Raw genomic sequence first — 15,282 nt, forward strand, 5'->3', positions numbered from 1 at the left:
CTTATGATAATCAAGGCTTTAACATGATATTCTTTGTTTTGTTTGTGATGATTATATGCTGTTTTTAGAGGTAATTGATATATCAGTTTGCCATTATTTCTGCCCTGTATGGACCTGTTACAGATACATTATTTCTGTATTAGGGTCACTGACATGATTTGCATATTTTTGTGCTCAAAACTATAATTTCCTTTTAAAAACAATCAATTCATGATAGATATCAATTTGTTCTACAAAACCTATTTTGTTTTAATACCGTTTCAGTATATTTAAATAATATAATCTATTTCATGTTTTGGCATCTCAAACCCTGAAAATGTCAGGCTGTGCGATTGTCTGAGTAAATGAATGGATTACTGATGCTATGGAAAATGACAATTTAACTGTGAGAAATTCAAATTAAAATACTTTGGCATGATTTTATGGTTTAAATATTAGAAATGAACAAATATTAATAAAACTTAACAATGTAAACCTAGTAAGATCATAAAAAACAACTTTTGTCCAGGAATTTTGAGGTTCTTAAATGTCGGGGTGGTGCAACCGTTGCCATGGGAACTTAATTTTGAAGAGTTAAAAACAGACTGTAGCATAATTTATCATTTATTTTGGCTCCAGCAGAATGAAATGGTTTGTAGATTTTCAAATAATGATAAAAACACGTCTCTTCAGTCACAGTAGGTGGTCAAAACACTGCGAATCTGTTTAAAAATTATTTTACCATTTAACTTTTGATTTTATTTTTTAAAAAATATATGTATTCACTTTCTAAAAATTAAAAAATTAACAACATGAGTCTCAGTGTATGCCTGTTAATTCAACATTAGTTGCAAAAGTCAGGTGGCACTACCAGTGTTTCAGGTGGTGAAACTGCAAACGTGTCCCTATAAAATAAATAATAACATTTAAAGAATCAGAAAATATTTACTTTACTTCCTGTTAGTTAAATGAGGTGTCATATATTAAAACTGATTAGTTAGTGTTTTGTTTAGATGAGTGATACACTTTCCATATCAGGTGGTACAACCAAGGTAGAACAGCAAAATTTTATTGTGCCATAAAATTCTTCATTAAAAAAAAAAAAAAAAAAAAAAACCCAAAACAAAACAAAATAAAAACATATGTAGCCACTTTCTAACTAGAGGTAACAACATGTGTCTAGGTATTTGCCTATTTAATTTGAAATTGTTTGCAAATGTCAGGTGGTGCAACCACAAATGAATGAAGCCTTATATGACGTTGACTCATTTAACATATACATACATTTAAGAAGATGATAAGTCATTAGTACATGCTATTTATTCCAGTGTTAAATCATTGGAACCCCTCAGATAAGCTAAACCCCACTCTGGGACCCAAATGGAAAAATGTGATACGCTGATGTGAAAATTAACATCATTTTTATTTGTTTTCATTCAGTAATCCTAAAATAATGGGCCTAAGCACACTTCATTGTGGGTCCAAAGACTATTTCCTGTGAGCCTCGTCTTTTACAGACAGAGGCTATAGTCCTGGATGCAGTGGTCACAAGATCAATTCTGCGCTGTTTGGTGCATGTCTTCCCCCATTCTTTCTTCACACATTTCCCCTCTCTCTTCAGCTATCCATATCTGCATAAAGCCAAAAAGCCCCAGAAAAAATTACAAAAACGGAGCCCCTCTCCAGGACACAAAAAGAAAAATGTGACACATTGGTTTCAAAATCAGCATTGATTTGACCTTTTTTCTTGATGAAATCCTAATTTTAAAGTCCTAAACACGATCTCTTACAAGGAGACTTCTATATAATCTATCCATTAAGTGAGCCATCTAGTTTTGTTTATATGTTTATATTGTAATTCTCATTCTCAGAGCAGAGAGCCCTGTGTTAAATTAATCCCCTTAAAAGTTTAAAAATCACAGAAACTCAGACCATAGCATGCTAACTCTTCCTGTTTCTGTCTACCTATATCAGTGACTGGTTTTTATAGCTCCTCACAAGATTTGTCTTGTTTTACTTATAAATAACTAGTATACTGTATTTATTAATTGGTCAGTGATGCACACAGTGATGTTTCTCAAAGAGCTCAAAATGCTGATTTGTTATATCAATATTATCTCTAAGATGCAACAAGCTATGGCACTTAATATCAAAGGGACATCCTGGTGCATTTTTCTGCAGAGGAAGAGATGCAGACCTGAGGCAGCGAGTATGAACAGCCTTACTTTACAGCAGTCATGGAGCTGCCACAGTTTTTGGAACAGCCTTTAAACAATGATGTGACTGAATATATATTTTTGCTTAAGCTATCTAACTAATATCTCTCTAACACTGAAGGCTTCTCTCTGAGCCCTGTTCACAATGAGGGGTGGGACTTACACACACACACAGGCTATGTACAGCCAGCACTGCTGTAGTTTGCTCTAATGTGGAAAACCACGCAAACAAAGATAATTAAAATTGCATTAAGTTGGCTAGAAACAGACTGGATAAAAACGTGTAGGTCTGACGGCTCTCTGAAATGTAAGACCTCTCACAAGTAAAAATAAGACTTTTTATGACCTTAAATTTCAAAAATCAAATTTTAGACCTTTAAAGACTCTTAAAGGACCTGCAGGAACCCTGCAGGTATGAGGTGTAAATTCATGTGACAGTAAAGAACCCCATGGAAGAGAAGGGCAGGGTGAGAAGAAGCTCATTCACATGTAAAGAGATACAACAAAACTGACTGTTCTGAGAAAGGCTGTTCAAGGCTGGTTTATACAGGGTCAAAACTCCAACTAGTACTTAATCCATATTAGATTTTGATCAATATGCAACAAAGATATTTTATTTGGGCCACAAGTGGAAAAGGAGTATAACATACCATCTATGACAGTGATTCTTAACTGGGCGGATATCAGGATCCACCACTGCTCCTTTAAAGAGGGAGTATTATGCAAAATCCATTTTTCAGGCTTTAATAACAAAAATATGCCCCTGGTCTGTCCACAATCCCCTCAAGTACCAGAAAAATCCATTCACTCCACACTCTCTCTTTCTCCACCTTTCAGGAAATATGTGCGAGAATGAGCTGTTCTCAGAATTTCCCCTCATGATGTCATGTGGGGAGTTAGCCCCGCCCCCAGGTTTAGTTGGCCCTCCTTGCTTGGAAGAAGGTTATGTCCTCCTCTCCTGATCTTCCTCTTAGCCGGTAGCTGAAGCTCAGCTGGCTCTCAAAGCCAAGGAAGGATCCTTGAATGGGCGTTTTTGGAGGATACATCATCAACTGCTGTCAGAGGACTAATCCAGTGTCAAGAATCCTCGAAATTTTTCCAAGGACTGGAGTGTTTTTTCAGCAACAGACTTGAAAGGCATGTTTTGGGGACCTCTGAGACCAATATAAACGTGTCTTGGAAGGGTTAATATGTCCCCTTTAAGAGAAATTGCACCCAAAATTTCTAGAAAAATTTCAACCACTCAAATTTATCAAAAAAGAATTTAGCATTTTCCTAAATGGAACAAAACATAATCATACAGCCAGGCAAAAATAATAATGAACATCATTACAGAAGGAAATGTATGCATTTATTTCATTTTACCCCCTCCTTCTAAGACAGCATGGAATTTTGGTAATCTCATAAGGAATTTCATCAATATCTTGGAAAAGCCTGCTTGTAATCCAAAGAAAAAGAGATAAATAAGGTGAAATCTTGAGACAAACATTGAAGTTTACTCATCATCATAGGAAAACATATAGAATTCATGCATGAATGTCCAATTAGGGCTTCCATACAATAGATTTTTGCCACATTTTTCCCTGGCACACATTTCACGACCCACCAGTTGAGAACCACTGATCTATAATACCCTGTCTTCTAATGCTTTTAATGCTAAAAGCTTATTTTTAATTGCTTTGCCTGAATGGCACTCTTTAAATAAATAAGCCTTATCTTCTTATAATGCAGCAATTTTGATAAAAACAAAGTATAATATTAAACACAGAAAAAAGAGGAAGCATAGCATTCTTGAAATACAATGAGAATTTATTCAAACGGTGCAAAAAAAATTAATAATTATAATAATAATAACCTAATAACATAAAATCTGATGTTCTTTCTATCCAGATTGCACTGTCACACAGCCTTAGGGCTCTCCTCTCAAAAAAACAAAACATTAAAACAATAGAAAATTAAAACAGATCAAAATACCAGGACGAGAGAAATCAAGTTAAAATAATGCACAAATTTGGTAAAATGGATCGCCATTTACATGCAACAGTTCCAGTCCCATGCAACTCGAAGTAATCCATGTTAATGTCACCGATGATGAAGATTCTGCTCACACAGAAAATACAGTGTTGTACAATATTTATAAAAATAGATCGGGTCAGTTGTGTCGCAAAAACTAATTCTGAGCTGTTTCTCCTCGGGTGCGGAGCAAACGAGCTGGGTCGACAAGAACATCACTGTCATGTTTTAGCATAGCACGGTTCGGTGGTTGTAGAAAAAAGTAAACAAAACTTTACAAATCAATGAAAGCAACAAACAAATAAAAGCCGGACTGCTAGACAATTAGCCTTGTGAGAAAGAACATCCTAAAACGTCTCAACTAAACATCCCACAAGGAAACCTATTAAAAAATCTCACTATAAATATAAATTCTCAAATGGTATCTTGTTAGGTCAGCATTGAGGAAATTAGTTTGCAATAAGAGACCCAAGAGGCCCGTCTGGTCTGGGAGTCGCCTTTCACAGCCGAAATATCACCAAATCTACTCCAAATCTGGGCTCTCACAAGCTTTTCATCCACTCCTGTTTAAGTATCCCACAAAATACATTCTTACCCTTTAAAAACGCTGTAAAACTTTGGGCTTACAAAAATAACTCAAACATATTTATACAACCTCTCATCGTTTTTTTCTTAAATACAAAAAGGAGTCAAAGCTTGTAACGTCTAATGTCTTACATGTTTCAGAGGCATCCATTTCATTGCAAAAAATAAAATTAAAACATGTTTTTTTTAGCTCATTATTATTTTGGAGGGCAGAGTTTGCACACACATACAACATTTTTTAATACAAGCATCATATTTCCCACGGTCAGGGAACGCCTCATGGATCTCCTTTGAGTTAAAATGTAAGTGCATGGACACAGAAAAACACCAAATGTTTGTTTTTGGGAAAGTAGCATGACTTAAGGGTTTGAGTGTCAGTTCAACTCAAGTGTTTTTTTTTATCACCAGCTTCACTTACATAAATAATCATAACATAGTGTTCAGTTACCATATTTTAAAGTTATTCCTTGGTATTTAGGCTGTTTTTTGTTAGAATGTTGGTCACAATTGAAGCTCCCAACAAAGAGTTAAACAGAAAAATAAAACAAGGGCGCCCTCACCTGGGCAAGGCAGTGAATTGCATACTAAATTGTGCTTTTTTTAAGATTTAATGCTGAAGAATAAAGTAGAGCAACTTGAGTCACACCAAATTTAAAGAAATTCCTCAAAAATGGCTTATCACAGGGGAAGAAATAAGAATTTAATCAGAATCAGTAAAACTAAAACAGCCTCATCAAAATAAGGAAGACTCAAACAAAACATCAGCCTGCATCTTTTAGTTCATACGTCTAACTCAAACATAAAGATCCCAGTAGCTTCCACACTGTTTTTAAATAACTAAAATGGTTCAACTTTGGGGCAGTAGTAGCAGAAACTGCAGGCGATGAAGCAAGCAGCAGATACCGGATGTCCGTCCTGCAAAATGTACAAAGAGGATTGTGACGCAAACGCTGAAAAGGCAACTAGGAGACTGAGTTAGATGGTGACACTGGCACCAAAACGCTGCAGCTCTACAGTAACTGAAACCCTCCTGACCTGTGGCCCTGATTTCCCATGAACAGAGGTGGCAGTGTCTGCAAAGATGGACGACGGACAACAGTCAGGCCACTTCAGAAACAGTAAAAAGGTTTGTAACCACAGACGATGGGAAAGTGCTTGAATTTGTGCAAAAGGAGAGAACGTAGCTGGATTTGGGATCTAGGAACCGCCTTCGGCAGAAGTTTAGAGTTTGTGGTCAGTGGCTGAATAAATAGATGTTAAAATGTCCTGAAACACTGTGGATGTTTGGCGTTAACCTTTAGTTTGATCATGAGACAGTATGACACGGTTCACATTTTCAACCTTCAGAGTGCAGAGTTTCATGTATCAGAACAGGTTCAGGATCTTTAACTTATGCAGAGCTTTTCAGTACAATATTAATCTAACGGTGTACCATCATCCTACAAAGGGGCATTTTCCCCTTTACATCTTACAAACAGAATTTGGAGACAATCTTTCTCAGCTGCAGTTCTCTTTGATGAACCATTTTATCTTCTTTATTAAACCTCTATTTATGACGTATGAGGGCCTTTCTAAAAAATGTCAAAATCAGAGGGATCCGTTAATCTTCACGTAAATATTTAGAGCTTATTTAGTCATAGCTTTACAAGAAGCCCTAGACATTTTTGAGGGAAAGAAAATTCAGAAATTTTGACTAACTTTATAAAGCTGTACATTAACAACAACATTAAGCCATACGAGAAACATAACCCAGAACCCACACTGGATCAGATCATCTCCCTTTCTTCTGAATAGCCCTGGTTTAAGGCAACATGTCTTTAAAGATACAATATGTACATTGTTGCAAAGAAATGTCTATATCAATCTAAAAGTGGCCAATCCTATATTATAACTTTTTAAATTAAATTTAGGTCTCACACTTTTGGGACATGTCTTGTCATGGTGGCTGCAATGAGCTACAAGTTTAATCCCCCAACCTCACCTCCGTAACATAGAATCCCACACACAAGGTATTTGCGGCGCGTTTCAGTCCAACATAGCTCAGTGCTGCCCACGTATCCCCTCTTTTTTAATACTTCTTGTTTCAAATTGTTTTGAAGGACTCTGTTCTATAAAAACAACACCTAATAAGGTGTATTTACTAAACACATGACCAGTCTTTTGTTTTCATTCATAAATTTCCCATACTGAGGAAGAAATGCACTAAAAAGTGCACTTCTGCATTCATGCTGGAGGCCACACCTGAGCGCAAGGATCCTGTAGCACATCCCGTATGTTCATTCTGGAACCACTTCTAGTGCAAAGGCAAAAGTGCACTTTTCAGTGCATTTCTCACTCATTATAAGTTTAGTAAATTTGCTGTATTAGAGATGTAATGGTATCACATCGATAGACGCGCCTCCGTGTCGTTGTGGACATGTGAAAGTACTAAAAGGTAGGTCTTCAGGGCAAAAAGTGTTGTCGTTTTTTGTGTGTGAAGCAAAGAGAAGGAAAGTGGAAACACAGTTCCCAGCACCCATGATCCTTTGCACTCTACTCAGGTTTGGTCTAACAGCAGGAAAATGGTGGATGCTATGAGCGGCAAGGGAGAATCAGTCTATGGGAAGACCCTAGCGACTAAAGTTTATGAGAGTGTGGAGGCTCCAGCTACTTCTAAATCTGGCCTGTGGAAGCATCCTGGTTTCCTGGTGTCAAGAAATAGTGATAGTACACAGACACTGGTAGACTGTGGTGACACACCTGATGGGGAATATAAGCAATATAAAGCGCCACTTGGCAAATCATCTCCCCAAAAAGATTCATGATGATGCGAGGAGCAGAATCTGGCCAGGCTTAAAGACTCTCAAGGAAGCGTTCACAAACCCACTTCCCTACAACAGCACAAGGGTTCAACCGATGACAATGTGTATCAGTGAATATATCACCAAAGAGCTACAGCTGTTTTCAGTGGTGGACAACAAATGTTTTAGAAGGTTGGCAAACAAGTATATGTTTATAAGCCTAAAGCACACCTATGGCACTTTTTTGCCATATTGTAACACTCAAGTTGTTGTTAAATAAATGCAGATGTCACTTTTTCCCCCTAGTCTTCATTGGTTGTTTTAGGAATTTCTAAAATATGACAGTAAATACCGTACCATGGACTTCTTACCGAGTTATTACCTACCTTTGATACCGTTACATGCCTATACGTTACACAGTGCCGTTTTTACTGAACAGAGACCTCAACTCAGAACAAAGTAAATGGTGGAGACGAGCAGAGATGTGCAGCGATGGCTCATACTGGTCATATTGAGTCATTGTTTCAGTTGAGAGCCCCTTGGTGGTGAATTTTACATACTGCATGTTTAAAGTAAGAATTCCAATAATTTGATGATTCTGGTCTAAAATCACAGAACTTCTTTATTCCTCAGTCCAAGTAAACAGTATAATTTGATAAAGCTCTCAACTGCTACACAAGGAAACCATCTTTGCAAGGAAAGCAAGGAAAACTTCTTCATCTGGTATTTATTTTTGTGATTGACTACTTTCAACTTTATAATTTCAAGTTTAAAGTTTTGTTTCTTGTATGTTAACGACTCTTTGAACTCAAAAGTTTCATTTTTTATCTCATAAATTTAAAACTTAATGAAGTCAAAATGTTTGGATTCTTGTAAATTTCTGATTTTGCATATTCAACATTTTCTTGAAAATGATCGGATCCCCTGTATTTTTTAAAGTGGCCCTGATAGGCTGTCGTATCTATTTATTTAACTGGATGGGATTTTGGATTGATAATCTCTTATGTGCAAAGCTAAACTGTTTTTTAGACAAGAAGTTCAACTGCTTGACCCCAAAGCTTCAAATATAACACTATTTAAATAATCGTTTTACTGGTTTAAGATATATTTCTTTTTGTGGTCACAATCCTCTGAATCAAGTTCTTAAAAGTCAAACTATTTCTTGGTTTCTTTCTTCTCCTTGATGACAAAAGATGGCCCTGATTGACCGTTTTTCTCTTGCAGCATTGTATTTCATAGAACCAATAATCAGTTCATAAATATAGAAATTCATAAACAGATTACTCCACAATCACTCTAGTGTTAGTCACAGCCTTAACTCCCTTTTCAAAGATCCACAAATGCGTTTCGTAACAGTTAAACAGTTGAGAGAAAAGCGTTTAATTTATGTGACAGTTGTCTCCAAAATTTGTTGAGCTGAGTGTGACATGTTGACTTATTTCATGCCTCAGTTGGCCTTGATTAAAAGCCTCTGTGCCAGGCTGCAAACAGGAAGACGTGACTGAGATAGAGAGTAACTCCAACAAACATGAAATATTCTGGATCAGGCTTTAGGGAAAGTTTCTCGAGGCTGTGTTAACTTTGTTCTGCTGTCAATACTGTGACCTAATGTGTTTAGGCTGCCATCTTTAGAGTTCAGTTCATATATGTTTTAGTAGCTATTTATTTCTTCTTAGAGATATTACCAACAGTGCAGAGCTGTTGCCTAAATGCATGGACATTTATGGGTTTGCATTCTGTAAAATTAGCACCACAGCAGCCCACAGAACGCTTATTCATTAGCATTGCACGCTACTTTCAATTTGCATTATGCAAATGGTGTCAGACGAAAAAGCAATTTGACGAGGATTATTTCTGCTGTTTCCCGAGGTACATATGATGCAAGCATCTAGTAACAGTAGTGTAAAATCTGTATAACACTGAAATCACCCTAAACTGACGTGACTTCAAAACGCTCAAACCTCCAACCTTAACATTATTAGAGAGCAGAACATGGAGCAGAGACAATCGAGCCTTCTCTGTTTGTGCTTGCATCGCTGTGTATGATGTAGTGTGAGTCTGACTTGGTGGAGATGTGTGCATGTAGCTGTATGTGTGTGGATGAGTGCTGTGTATGGTGCCTGCCATATACATTCTCTCCACTAGGAGGAGACAGTAGCAAGGCGTTAAACTGATAAAGGAGGAGAGCCTGCAGCTCACACACACATGAATAAACACACTCATACGTAACGCCTGCATAAGAGCCACAGCAAAATGTAACAGAAGTGCAGTTAGTTTATTCTACGGCCTATCAGGAGACCCCAGCAGTCCAGCCACCCTGTTCGCGCTGTAGTTGTGTCAACTGTTGGTTATGTTTCTGTACGCCAACAGGAGGTGACACGGTTAAAAAAAGGGAGGGAGCTGGTTGTGCCTTCTCTCATCTACACAGAAGCTGATCTGCCCAAGACGTTATTTTTTGAACTGGAAAAGGCCACTCATCAAATGCGAGCCAAAGCGAGGTCTGTTCAGAACCTGTGGATGGCTGGTTCTGTCTCCCTCTTTTTCAGCTCTTCCCGGTAGCAGTAAGAGCAGTAGTTGCCTGTCTCAGGGTGTCCGTAGTAGGTGCAGGAGGGTGTCCGACAGCGGCTGGACTGCAGGCTGGCTAGACCGCCGGCACTGCCCAGGGAGTAGTGTCTGACGGGAGGCTGTGCGCTCCGGGAGTCGAGGTTGGAGCGAATGTCCCTGAAGCCGTTAGTGTAACTCCCAGCAGCGTGTTCAGACCCAGGGTAGTCCGGAGGGTCAAACTCAGGGGGGTATGAGGGTGCAAGGCGGGTAGGGCTCAAAGAGGAGGGGCCTTGGGAGTTGTTATACTGAGGGTGGGGGGGACCCTGTGCTGTGGGGCAGTGTCTGGGAAGGGTGGCATAAGAAGGGAGGCCAGGGTAAGAGGTGGCAGGGGAGCCGCCGGCAAGCTGTCGCCGAGTATCCATGTAGCCATGCATGTGAAGGTGCTGGGTGAGGGGCGGAGCAGCAGCAGGCTGGTCTATGAAGGAGGGCCGAGGGATGGGAACGACACCAGAGTACATGGATGAGGTCAGAGGGGAGGCTTTGAGCTGGTTGAACGTAGGGGAGGAGTTTTCTGACAGCTCCTCTTTTGCCTCATAAGCTCGGTATGTCAGCTCTGGACCACCAACCGTCTCCTTTTTGGGGATCTGAATACCATTGGTGATGTTTTTCCTCTCCAGATCGCGCCGCTGTTGTTCTTGCTCGGCTCTAAAGCGCTCTTCTGCGTCTGTAAGGTAGCGCTGGATCATCTCCTCCTGAAAAGGCTGCCGGTTGCTTGTCGTAAGGAGGCTGGCGAAGATGAACTTTCTCTCCCCCTGCATGGCAGCTCGCAGGATCCCCAGGCTCACCTTGACATCAGCGCTGTACTTGTAGGTTTCACTCTCAGTGCTGCTGCCTCCACTGCTGCTCATACTGCTTCCTGTACCATTCAGACGCTCGCTACCTGAGGATGGGGAGCCTTTCCCAGAATCCTCTGAGGCGTGGGCTGAAGGCGAGCCATCCTTGCTGCCCTTCCTCCCTCTAAACGAGCCTTTCTTCTTTTCCCCGCCCTCCTGCTTGACACCTCCAGCTCCGGCGTTCTTTCCTGTCATCAGTCCTCCCACGTTTTTCTTCAGCTTGCTGCCCAGGCTTTTGCCAAAGCTGCCGAGCTTGTTGGCCACAGAGTCCGCCCTCTTCTTGTCTTTGTCCTTGTCCTTGTCCTTTTTGGTTTTGTCCTTCCCTGCTGTTCCTGCTGCAGAGCCGCTGCTGGACGAACTTGATGAAGAAGAGGAGCTGTTTTTGGCCAAGGAGCTGCCTCCATTGACCGTTGATGCTGTGGTTGTGTCTCCGTTTCCGTTGGAGCTGCTGCTGACTGACTCTTTGTCTGACTCTCCTGAGTCTGGAGGTGTGCGGGCGTCCTCTCCTGCTGATGCTGTGGGAGACTCAGGCTGGGCCAGGGGGGCTTGCTGTGAAGACACATAACAGGACAACAAATTAGTGGAAAAATACTGCACAGAAGTGAACACTAACCCTGGGAAAACTTACAGTGGGGCCTGTTACCCTGTACCACATTGATGATTGTCCCCACTCCCCAGCAAGCCTGCATTTAAAAAACTGATACAGCAATATATTGCTACATGCTCCTTGCTGATCTGTGTATCTATACAGGTGTAATACACAATCAATATTGGCACAAATACTGTAGGGACAACTTTGAGATACACATTCCCAATAGTGCAGTTAAAATTAAGGCATTAAAGCCAACAGGTAGTGGCAGATGCTATAAACTGCATGATGGCGCACATGCTTCAAAACAAACTACCTGCAACACGGATGAGAGAGTCTATTGGCTGCCAGCAGAACTAAAAGCAAAGAAACTGGATTATTCTGTGTTTCTTTTAACATCAATATGTCTGGAGTTAGACATGAGTCATGTTACATGCAAACTGTGCAAAAACAGGGTAAAATACTGCAGTAAAACCATCTTCATCTACAGGTGACAAAACACAAGGCTAATTAGCAGGTAGGATCAAAAGCTAGTCTTCTTTATGATGGGCTGGTTTGTGAGATCCAGCACTGATTAGCGCTGTAAAGTCAGAATTTCCCTCAACTTCTTAATGCGATCAGAAAACCACAAACAGCACTTTTATCATTTATTTTCAAAGACCTAAGCCGTACAGTGGAGCTGATAATGAAGACTTTAGATAGCTGTTTATTAAGTGTGAGTAATGCTGTTTAATCCCCATTCATGCTGACTAATGTTTGCAGATGTAAAGGTTTAAGACATTCTTGCAAATACAACTAATAGCAAAGTGAAACCACATGAATATTGTATAAAAACAAGAGCAAGATAGACAACGGATAGCATAATTTCAAGTTTAAATAGTTAAATATTATTGTATTTGCATGTATTAATTGCTCAGGGATTATAAACAGAGCATTTCCCTTAACTTATTGGCCCTCTAAGGACCTGAATGTAGGTGTTTAAAGTGTATGATCCTTCAGACATTATCTGTGCTGTTAACCTCTACAATAAAGAACAGCTTCTGGTAGTTAATTCTGAGTAGGACATGTTTATTATTCAAAATCAATGAGTATTGTAATATGTAGCGCTAGGCAATTAACTGACTTTTAATTTCAATCACAATTTTTACATTACATGATTATCAAAACAAGAAAATGGAGGCTAAACCATCACTGTGCCACATGCACCCTGCCTTTATGGCATAGGAAGTGCTTGCACTTGTGTTGTGCCTATGCATTATATTGTGAACAATGAATTTAAGAGTCCATTTCACACATATTGAAAGACAATGTGAGCATAGTTTACTCTGAGTGCTCATGCTATGTGAGGTATGCTCTAGGAGAGTCACATGCATGCGGCCCATTAACTTGCTCCCGAGGAGAATGTAGCCTTGGTATGCATTTCAAAGTAAAAGCCTGACCTCATTTTTCCCATATTAAGACTACCCGTAATTTCACACAATGCTTTTTTTCTGAATTTGTTTTTGGGCAGTTAAGTGTTTGAAGCAAAAGGCACTTGTCCCTGCTAAACTTCCTTCACAAAAAGCTGTCATAAATTACAAAGGCTGTTAACCCACAATATTTTAATGATCCAAAACATCAGATTACAGGTGTTATTTATTAATTTGAGATGTCTCTCTATACACAACCTCTATGGCTCTTCTACATATGCTGTTTTTTCACCTGTGTGTTTATTAAGGAGACTTTTTAAGTACAAACGGGATAGTTTTCCTGAGATGGATACAATAACTTAAACCATCTCAGCCTACAGGCTTGACAAACAACCAATAAAATGAACAGTCATAACTAAGTCTGTTTTTTCAATGTGCATTAATTTTAATGTAGTTAAGATCTTCAGATCTTCAGTCTTTCATGATAGTATCAATCACTGCGAATTTCTCAAAACAAATAAATTTTAACACTATGGTATATAGCCAAAACTTGGGTATAACTTGCAAGTGATCAATGCAAGAGAACAGTTTTTTTAATGAGCTGCTGCCTATCAAGGCAAAACAGTTTACTTAACAATCTAAAATTCACACCCAGATTCAGATAAGTAAGCGATCATGTTTAATAATTATGATCCCAATACCAGTCAAAATAATCGTGATAATGATTTGCTGTAATGGAGCAGCTATGATAATACCTATCATATCCTGGCTGCTGTATCCTGATACATTTTGTATTGTGAGGCTTTGGAAAATACCAAGCCCCACTCCCTGGTCACTGTACTCAAATTACTCCAAGCCAAACCAGGCCTGAACACAGATAAGTCATATTATAATTGACGCAAACGTCTTAGTAAGTAGCATAGTCTCAGAGTCGGCACAGTGGTGAAATACGCAGACAACGTGCCAGGAATTTTACTCACTTTCTTGATATTTTGAGTTGGATACGACTCCCTAACACTCTTTCATTGTTTAAAATAATTATCAATGGTTGCATCTGTTATATGTCACATCCAATTAATGCACCTGTGCTCATTTGTGTGCAAGAGCAATCCTACTGTGCCAAAGCACGCCTCTTCCAAGCGTACCCTGCACGAACGTGGCATGGACCATTCACACAAGTCAAACAGACTGGACTTAGGAGCGTCACACATGTTTCAGCACAGTGTGGACTGCCTAGTGTGAGCGTGCCCTATATCAAGTGACCAAACTATAATGGAAAAGAAAACAAACATAAAATATTCGTTAAAAAGGTCACAAGTCCTACTCAGGCTATATTTAACAATATAAATAAACAGTGCAGGCCCATGCCCCTCATGTGCAGAGGAAAGAAACAGCACAAGATACAGAGGATGTGAAGAGAGTGAGTCATAGAGCCGCTTTTTGCAGACCATAGCAAAAAAAGAACAAATGACTCAGTTTCCGAATGCCTTTTCATATCAAACAGTTTAAGGAAGCTGCTAATATAAGAACACCATATTTGGAAAAGACACGACCTACATGATGACGCATTGTTCTGATCTCTAACAAGAGGCCGTTACAGAATAACCCGTCTTTCAGCAATAATGACCATCACACAGATATCCTCTGGCAGCACAGATAAACACAACAATCCCCTTAGATTACATTTAAATACAGGGATTCCTGTACTTCCATCAGCCACTGCAGCTTAACCATGAAACTGCTGTGAACTTGTCACTGCCAGCACCCTGATGTTAGCATGTGGCACACAAGAGGACCTTTGTCACCGTGTTCACATGGCGTGACTCTGTGACCTGAATGGCCCAGTGTAGTTTGTTTTTGCTCACACTTAGAGGACAGCTGGTTGGACGGAAAGGGAAAAATATTGTCTTTGTTTATAATGAGAGTGGGAAACTAACACTAACCACAAACTGCCATAACATTTAAAGTCTACAAAATACTTTGGCATCCATCTGGTAATTACAAGTTTGTTTATTTTAATCTAAAATTCAATTTGGCCTTGAATGTATTATTTTCTCTGTCAGTGATTAATCTCTCCAGTCTTTTCAAAAACTTGTTTTTGCAAAGAGAAAAAAAGACATGTTTACCTCACAGGGCAAGGGCAGCCAGGTGAGCGTCATGTAGCTGTGCAACATCTGGAGCTTGGCCTCCAAAGACAGAGCAACACTGAGAGGAAGAGGGAGGGAGAGAAAAATATTAAAGAGTACGAAGAAACAGACATTCTCAGCCTTAAAG

General features: G+C 39.4%; 1 protein-coding gene across 4 annotated transcripts in view; it reads right to left on the bottom strand.

Annotated features, from left to right (window-relative positions):
• Nucleotides 1-3,521: 3,521 nt before the first annotated feature.
• Nucleotides 3,522-15,282, bottom strand: part of otud7b (OTU deubiquitinase 7B) — a 68,540-nt gene continuing 56,779 nt past the window's right edge. For all 4 annotated transcript variants that reach the window (XM_041792948.1, XM_041792947.1, XM_041792946.1 and 1 more), the window contains exons 11-12: nt 15,135-15,213; nt 3,522-11,559 (exon numbers count right to left, since the gene is read on the bottom strand). In XM_041792948.1, coding sequence (XP_041648882.1) covers nt 10,078-11,559; nt 15,135-15,213 — 1,561 coding nt within the window. In that variant the 3' untranslated portion in view covers nt 3,522-10,077. The remainder of the gene's footprint in view (nt 11,560-15,134; nt 15,214-15,282) is intronic.

Source organism: Cheilinus undulatus, linkage group 8 (genome assembly GCF_018320785.1).
Source record: "Cheilinus undulatus linkage group 8, ASM1832078v1, whole genome shotgun sequence".
In the NCBI taxonomy this organism is placed as follows: Eukaryota; Metazoa; Chordata; class Actinopteri; order Labriformes; family Labridae; genus Cheilinus; species Cheilinus undulatus.